Here is a 9524-nt window from a genome sequence, read left to right as displayed (position 1 = left end):
CTTAAAAGAGCTCTTAAGGTCCAAAATTGTTAGGAGTGGCGAGGAGGACTTTTAAGAGACTTAAGAGTTTCTTTAGCAGCAGAGAAAATGGACGAAACACAAAAAGTGAGAAGAAATGTGTTGCAATGCATGACAATTTCCATATTACTTTCAAGGTTTGTCTGATTTTTATTTTTATTGTTTTTTTGTGTGTTCAAATTTTGATTATCTTGGTTTTGGTTTTCTTGTACAGCTGCTTTGATGCAATGCAAATTGTAAAAGCGCTATAAAATAAAATGACATCGAATTGAATGACAGTGAGTTAATAAGACACATTAGATGTTTGTGACCGATCCTATTAGAGACACGCTAACATCTCCAAGACAGCGCAGAAATGACATAGCGACAGAAATAACAGAAATCACCACATCAACATATTTAGCAACTGGAGAAATTCAGCTCTGCAGCAGAAATGATTTGGTTCTGTCACAACCTTCTATAGTGATCACACACACACGCGCACACTTATTGTGTCACTGTTCATTTTCTATCAAATACGTTGACATTAACAGCATGGTAAAAAATATATAAATTATATATATATATAGTGCGTGCATGTTTGTGCGTGTGTGTGCTTGAGTACCTTAAAACAGGAAAAGATACATGTGCAATTTCAAACTTGACCAACCAATCACAGTCTTTAAAAGACTGTGTCAAACATAGCAACGGGGTCAGCCCCGCCTCCTCACTGAGATAAAAGTTTTTGTCTTTTCCTTGCTCAGAGTTGCTCTCAGATTGGTCCTGAATCAATTTTAAACTAAGACTCCTACGTAGAAGTTTTTCAGATAAATTAAGAGTTTTCTTAGAGGATTCTTAGAAGCTTTAAGAATACGGGCCCATGTTTCTATTCAATGTAACAAGCACCAGCAAAAAACACAATAACCCAAAACAAATACGTTGTCACAACCCTGATAGCACACATACATCTGCGAGACATCTACTTGATGTCTGCATTTACATCTGCAAGACATATTTTTTATTGTTTGCTCATCTGGAATGTCTCTGAGACGTCTGCTGTCAGATGTAATATAAAGATGTCTGCAAGATGTTTAGATTTTGAATGGATGTACAACTGCTCTTCCTAAGACGTTTATCAGATGTTTTACAGATCTTTAGCATTTTACAGACGTATACGAAGATATTGTTAATTATACTGATGACACACAACACAAATTCAGTTCTATTCATTCATGACAAAAATAATGACTTGCAAGACCCTACCTGCCCCGATCAAACTTATAATTAACTCCACAGACTGCAGAAAATATACTTCACAAAAACAAAGGAATTTACTATGAATACAATTATTTCAGATTACAGACACTGTTTATGAAAATAGAAAAAGACGCTACTATGATGATTCCAGTGCAGTTTGTACTTCAGCATGTTTCTTCTGATGAATATTAAAACATCCTAAATAAGTGAATCTCTCACCACAGATGGAGCAGTGATAAGGTTTCTCTCCAGTGTGAACTCTCTTATGAACTCCGAAACGAGATGAATCAGAAAATCTCTTTCCACAGTGAGAGCAGAGGTAAGGTTTCTCTCCAGTGTGAGTTCTCTCATGAGTTATCAGATGAGATTTATGACGGTAACGTTTATCACAGTGTGAACACTGATAGAGTTTCTCCTCAGAGTGAGTTCTCTGGTGTATTGTGAGAGCAATTGGCTGCTTAAAACTTTTTCCACATTCACTGCACTGATACCTTTTCTCATCACTGTGCACGAGCACATGGGTCTTCAGACCAGATACATCAGTAAATCTCTTGTCACAGTGAGGACACTTATGGGGTTTTTCTCCCGTGTGAATTCTCTTATGAGTAAAAAGATATTGTTTGCTGCTGAAATATTTGTCACATTGACTGCAGTGGAAAGGTTTTTCTCCAGTGTGTGTCCTCATGTGAGCTCCCATATTAGAAGAAGTTGTAAAAAACCTCTTCTCACACTGCTGACAGTGAAACTGTTTCTGGTCTCTGTGCTCTTGTGAATGAAGTTTCTTGTGAATGAGTTTCTGTTCTGTGTTTTCTCTCATGTGTCTCTAAACGTCTCTGTGAACTGAATGTCTTTCCACAGGTGATGCAGGAAAGAGTTTGTGCTGTCAGTCGCTGTTTTGATGTAGAGGCCGTTTCTCCATCACAACATGAATCACCGCTCTCATCTGAAACAAACACAACAGCGTTAACAACAACCTCCAGCACATCTGAAACTACATCAGTGTCCACTGAGAATGAGAAATGTTTTTAGTGCGTTTGAGACATAAACACACCTTTTATGAAACAGTAACTGACATGACAGTGAAATAATTTGAAAAAACAATAGAGGAAACATACCTGAAGGGATGAAATCATCATCATCATCATCATTATTCTCATCTTCATCAGTGTGATGTTCTTCTTCTTCTTCTGCTGGTGTTTGTGTTTTCATCTCCATGAGTTTCCTGCAGTCCATCAGTGTGACAGAACACATGTTGAGTGGTCTGGTGTTCAGGATCTGCTGTTCTCCAGCGTTACAGACAGAATCCAGAGACTCTGTGGAGGTTTGATCAGTAGATTCATCCTGATTCAAGGTGTGATTACTGTCACACACAGTGTCCTGAGCGTCTGTGGGGTTTGTGTCAGTATAACAGAGTAAAGTGAGGCTGAGCTCCGAGTCCTGTGTGTGTCTGGACTTCTGTTCAGAGAGGAAATATATTTAGATAAAGCTATAAACTATGACAGTGAGATTAAAAACAGTATTAAAATACAAACATTTAAAAGCAGTAAATGATGTTGAATGTGTCCAAACCTCAGTGTTGAGTTCATCTCCTCTTGTCCTCAGCTTTTCCTCCAGTAACGCCACCTCTTTCTTCAGCTGACAGATTTCTGTGATGAAATCATCAATATCCAGCATGGACAGATCAGTTCCCACTGATTTACAGCACATCTGTGACGTCATCCTCAACATCTCAACACAAACACACACACACAACACTCTGTTTAAAACACTCAAGAGAGAAAATCAGAGTGATGTGAACACGCAGCGCTTGATGTTTGACTTTCTTTCTTTCTTTAGTGGGTTTATCGGCGGACTGAAGAGCTGCAGAGCGACTCCTGCTGGACTGGAGACACAACACACTCAACACTAGATTCACGACGATCATTTCATACATTCTTTGATTTTTTTTAATGTAGGGGATCTTTAGTCCAGGTGAAATATCCGCGCACTTTAGTTACTTTACATAAACGCCAAACATGTACACAGATGTATTTAATCTAGACGTTACTCTTCTTCATTTGGGATCTTTTCAGTGCGTGAATAATTAGAACAGTACTGTTGATTTTTCCATCACCATCACATTCAGAATACACAAAACCAGGGATGCAAACTTGGCAAATGACCATGGTATAAGCGGGATAATCCACAGCTAGCAATGCGTTAAAGGATTTGAATGCACTTCGCAGAGACCTCCGCTTCGCGTCAGATGGTTCTTGGCCTCCACGTCGCGCATTAAAACCCTTTAACGCACGGCTAGCTGTGGATTATCCCTTACATATATAGTCATAGTTTATATAGTTATATCTGGACGGAGTGGTGTGATTTCAAACGCAGTCTCCGAGGGTGGACTTTGAGCGCAAAAACAAAACACAAATATTACACAGAATCCCGTTTTTAATGGACATTTCTACACTACTTTACGGTTTCAATGGAAGTTTTTACAGAACATTCAGAAATTAAGTTATCACAGTTTCAAAATAAATGACAGATTGCAATGTTTCTCTTGTGTTCACACAACCAGGAAACGTTAATAAAACATAAAAACGATGGGTGTTTGAAAGTTCTCAAAACTTACTCTGAATATGAAGGTGTCCTTTAAACATTTTTTTTAGCTGGGATGGACCATTGTACCCATAGAGAAATCTACAAGCCCCTGACATTATTCACTATTCAGTTATACATACAAAAGACTTGCATTTAAATCCCTCCCAGATGGAATAAAACAAATAAATTAGCTCTATAATTAGCACACAAAAAAATCACTAAAAAAACCCACGAATATAAGGAGAACTGCAAAGTTAAAAAAATGACTCCAATGTAATAGATAGCGTAAATAATACAAAGCTACATACATGTTAAAACAGACTATGATGAATCCAGTGCAGTTTGTTCTTCAGCATGTTTCTTCTGATGAGAATTAAAACTTCCTAAATAAGTGAATCTCTCTCCACAGATGGAGCAGTGATAAGGTTTCTCTCCAGTGTGAACTCTCTTATGGGTTTTCAGGACATCTGATCGAGCAAACGTCTTGTCACACTGAGAACATTTATAAGGTCTTTCACCTGTGTGAGTTCTCTGATGATTCACTAAAGTGTCGTGTCGAGTGAAACTCTTCCCACAAACACTGCAGTGATGAGGTTTCTCTCCAGTGTGAATTCTCTGATGATCTCTGAAATGACGTTGATCAGAAAATCTCTTTCCACAGTGAGAGCAGACATAAGGTTTTTCTCCAGTGTGAATTCTCTCATGAGTTATCAGCTGAGATTTATGACGGAAGCGTTTATCACAGTGTGAACACTGATAGAGTTTCTCCTCAGAGTGTGTTTTTTGGTGTGTCTGTAAAGAACTTGACTGTCTAAAGGTTTTTCCACATTCACTGCACTCATACGGTCTCTCATTGGTGTGTAAACGAATGTGTATCTTAAGATTAGATGAATGGTTGAATCTCTTGTCACAGTGAGGACACGCGTACGTCTTTCCTCCAGTGTGAATTCTCTGATGAGAAACAAGATTTGATTTGGTGTTGAAATATTTGCCACATTGACTGCAGTGGAAAGGTTTTTCTCCAGTGTGTGACCTCATGTGAGCGTTCAGATGAGAAGAGCGGAGAAAGTTCTTCCCACACTGCTGACAGTGAAAGTGTTTCTTCTCATAGTGTTTCTGGTCTCTGTGCTCTTGTGAATGAAGTTTCTTCTCTTGTAAGGTAGGAAAGCTGATGTCACATCTGGTGCAGGTGAAGAGTTTCTGTTCTGTGTGTTTTCTCTCATGTGTCTCTAAACGTCTCTGTGAACTGAATGTCTTTCCACAGGTGATGCAGGAAAGAGTTTGTGCTGTCAGTCGCTGTTTTGATGTAGAGGCCGTTTCTCCATCACAACATGAATCACCGCTCTCATCTGAAACAAACACAACAGCGTTAACAACAACCTCCAGCACATCTGAAACTACATCAGTGTCCACTGAGAATGAGAAACTTCATTGTACTTTTCACAAGTAACAAAAAAAAACTTTTTATGAAACAGGAAAACAAATGATAGTTAAATATTATAAAACAACAACAGAAGAAAGATACCTGAGGGTATAAAGTCATCATCTTCATCAGTTTGATCTTCCTCTGATTTGGGTTCTGTTTTTATCTCCATGTTATTGCAGTTCAACAGTTTACCTGAAGGAACAAAATCATCATGATTCTCATCTTCATCAGTCTGTTCTTCCTTCACTGTGGTCTGTGTTTCCATCTCCATCAGTTTCCTGCAGTCCACCAGTGTGACAGAACACATGTTGAGTGGTCTGGTGTTCAGGATCTGCTGTTCTCCAGCGTTACAGACAGAATCCAGAGACTCTGTGGAGGTTTGATCAGTAGATTCATCCTGATTCAAGGTGTGATTACTGTCACACACAGTGTCCTGAGCGTCTGTGGGGTTTGTGTCAGTATAACAGAGTAAAGTGAGGCTGAGCTCCGAGTCCTGTGTGTGTCTGGAGCACATCCCATCCACCTGTGACGTCATCATCAACACCGAAACAAAAATACACACAGATAACACTGTTTAAAACACTAAAGAGAGAAAATCAAAAAATGTGTCCGAAATAGCTCCCTATACCCTAATAAAGTGCACTATTTGAGGGGACATCCATTTTTAGTGGTGTCCGAACTCATAGTTGAGTGCCCTCATTCAATCCCATGATGCCTCATAATAACGAGTGTACAACTGATGTATCATCTATCGTGAGGCTCGCGCTGAATTCATTCCCGCGTCTCGGCATCAGATGGCGCCCGCAGCGCTTCCAGTGTCCGAATTTACTCACTCATTTTCACCCGCTCCTTAAAGTGGATATATTAGTGACCAGCAGTTTTGGGAGTAACGCATTACAAAAGTAACGATATAACGCAGTAATATAACGCATTACTAATACAATTTGGGTGATATTACACCTGTTACAATCTCAGTAACGCACGTTACAACAACATATATTTTACAACAACAATGCTTGACAACGCATTAATAAAGCATTGATAAAGGAATGTATCAAAGAATTAGAATTTTCACTTAGAATTTCTGTGAGGTTTTTTTTCAGCAGGGAAGTCATACTTTTGTGGTAATTTTGATAAAAGTAACTCAAAAGTAACCCAAAAGTAGTGTAACATTACAATTCAAAGACAGTAATATTGTAATATAACTAATTACTTTTAAATGACAGTAACTAGTAATAGATAATCTATTTAATTTTGGAGGTAACTTGCCCAACACTGGTGACCAGTGGTGTAGTCCTAACAAAACAAGTGGTGTACTATACTATACAACCATAACCCCGACCTCAAATGGCCAAAAGACAGGGGTCAGTGTGTTTGTTTGTTTTTCCTAGTAACATATGACAATTGTTTCAGTTAAATATTTATGCATAGTTCTTCATTTATGCTTCGAATATGAAGTTACTGAATTGGAAAAAAATAAGTTGGTGGAAAAAGGTTAGGAAAAACAGGTCTATGCCAGTGCTGTTGACCACGATACAATATTTTTTACAAAGCATCACATCTTTTTAACACATATACAAGATTACGTAAAAACATATGCAAGATTTTACAGAATACAGATGTACTTTGTCATCACTGCCATGCCATCTCTGTGTCAATACTTATTAATAATTTAAGGAGAATATAATAATGTAGTAAGCGTTGTGGTAAAAACAGACTACGTTATTTTAAATGTAGAATTAACGTAACGAGGAGGTTTAAAACGACTGTAAAGGGAATGAGGATACAGAGAAAATGTAAGGATTCTGACTTGTGCGATTTTAAACAGGAGGGCTATGGAAGTGCTTTGTTTCATTTAGTCGCGTGTCACTCAAAGAAAGCTAGTATTAAAAATTGTGACAGATATCAAAGTTTCGCGATGCACAGCAATATCATAAAGAGATAAAGCAGCGCAAGAGAACCCGTGAATTCGTGCCGGAGGCCCGGAACAGATGAGAAGAGCCACTGCCGGTGAGCGCCCTTTAAAACACCTTTGACTAAAAGTGAGCAGTTTTGTCAATATTACCTGACGGCTTCACTTCAGCTAGACTCTTTCAGGACGAACTCCTCGCTGGCGCGTTGCTAAAACTGAAGATGATGCGCTTGGCGTGGATGTCTGAGGTTGGGCCGCAAGAAATATGTAAACACGCAGCGCTTGATGTTTGACTTTCTTTCTTTCTTTAGTGGGTTTATCGGCGGACTGAAGAGCTGCAGAGCGACTCCTGCTGGACTGGAGACACAACACACTCAACACTAGATTCATGAATCATGATTTCACACAGATTGCTTGAGAGACCCGTTACAGGGTGATAGTGCGGTGAAGACGTGCACTAAAGTAATAGAACACACAGATTTATGTGTTGTATTTTTATACTTAACCCTATATTCATTTTTCAGCTATGAAAAGTCAGATTCATTACATTCATCTTGGCAACACATTTTGATTCTAACCTTTTTCATTTAACAAAAATGTAAATAATAATTTCTGTTGGATATCTGTGGAATGTATTAATAACGTCATTTAAGGACGTGACCACAAAATTAGCCAAAGACTCTAAAACACTTTACGAAACCGTCACGTCAAGTAACGTCAATTGACCAGATAAGTGATACTGTATATTGCTGGGTACAGTTATAAAATAATTCATCACGATGAAATTATCCATCACAGGCTACAGAGTGAGTGAGCACGTTTGTATGTGAATGGATCGAATGTTGATTCCACAAACTTTTTAATAGTATTTTTTATGTGTATTGTATACATAGGCGTAATTTGCGGGTGGATGGGTGGGTCATGTCCCCACCACTTTTTGCCAAAGTCAATTTTGTCCCCACCACTTATTGCAAGAAATAAAAAATACGGAGCGTCTATTTACCGTGCAAGTTGTAAGCAGAGGCTATTTATAGTAACTCCGCCCATCAGTTTCAGATTGGAATAGACAAAATGTAAGAAAGGCACACGTAGATTAGCTGCTCACATGGCGTAGAGCGTAAAACTAGCGTTATCTCCTTCATGTCGTCGTGGGTTCGCGACTGCTGTTTGCTGTACTTTTTCCCTATCACATATCAGATTGTAAAGGTATTTATTTTTAATAAAATGATGAAAATATTTGAAAATGGCTGTTCAAGTCATACATGTACCAAACATTTTGCGCTTAATTGCACTTTGGTGCGTCCTTATTGTTCTCGACATGCGGTTGCTATCTTCTATTGCAAAATTAATTACATTTTGATACTTGATAGAAAACTCCAATAAATGGAAAAAGTCACAACTTTGTAGTTTCATGAGTTCAAAACAAAATTTAGAAAGTTTGTTGTATATTTGTAGCCTATCAGGCAATGCCCGTAGTAATTAGTGAAAATAAGATTTTTTAAAGATATTATTTTCCATCTGTTTCCCCTGTATACTTGAATGTTTGTCCTTATTAGCAGGGGGTTGTCAAACACCAAATTTTTAACATGGGGAAAACACACATTCGTTTCAGTAGTTTTTGTTTCATCACGAATTAATACGTTTAATTACGTACGGCAACAGCCATCCTTACATATAATAAAGCACAACATGCTTTAAATTATATATTGATGAAAACATGATATAGTTTAAAAACAAATGGAAGCAGATCTGATATGTGATGTGAAAATTTAGAATAGTGAGATCAGCGGATTCGAACCTGCTTCACGGCAGTGTCAATATTACTTGTCATGCGTCTTTCTCACTAACTTTACACCACTGAAGCCTTCGATAAAGCGGTGCAGTTTTTATACTGTTTTCTAGAGGTGTCACCTACATGTTTCGCGCTTGTGACGACCATGAATATTCCCAACGAGTTCTTACAGAAACAATTTATTAAAGTATTGTTTGTGTCGTCTTTGTCCCCACCACTTTTCAAAACAAAGTTACGCCACTGCAAACAGCCGATCCATTTCTAGACGGAAAACTGAGAAGGGCGCACAGCAGGGTGCCTGGGAATCCCAGAAGGCCATTCCCCATATCCAGGGACCGACAAGAGAAAAGGGTGAGGACAAAGCGGCGTATCAGCATGGTTGTAGGTTGAATACTAGAGAACACTGTGACAAGAATGATAGTTCTGAGCGGGCATTAGCGGGGTGGGCTGAAGCTTCCGAGCTTGGGGCCGAGGGGAGGCGGTGGGTGACAGATGCTTGGCGCTGATGACGGGGACAGAGAACTAAGGATTCAGCAGGGGGTAAAAACAACCAAAAA

The 9524-nt window shown here is 38.7% G+C and overlaps 1 protein-coding gene across 1 annotated transcript in view; it reads right to left on the bottom strand.

Annotated features, from left to right (window-relative positions):
- Positions 1-326: 326 nt before the first annotated feature.
- The window catches only part of LOC130553100 (zinc finger protein 345-like), a 19057-nt gene continuing 9859 nt past the window's right edge, over positions 327-9524 (bottom strand). The window contains 3 exon segments of the mRNA XM_057331845.1: positions 327-1929; positions 4194-5249; positions 5363-5541. Coding sequence (XP_057187828.1) covers positions 1391-1929; positions 4194-5249; positions 5363-5541 — 1774 coding nt within the window. The 3' untranslated portion in view covers positions 327-1390.

This window comes from Triplophysa rosa, linkage group LG4, assembly GCF_024868665.1.
Source record: "Triplophysa rosa linkage group LG4, Trosa_1v2, whole genome shotgun sequence".
Taxonomy (NCBI): domain Eukaryota; kingdom Metazoa; phylum Chordata; class Actinopteri; order Cypriniformes; family Nemacheilidae; genus Triplophysa; species Triplophysa rosa.
The sequence above is the reverse complement of the archived record's forward strand: the minus strand, read 5'-3'. Positions and strand labels throughout refer to the sequence as shown.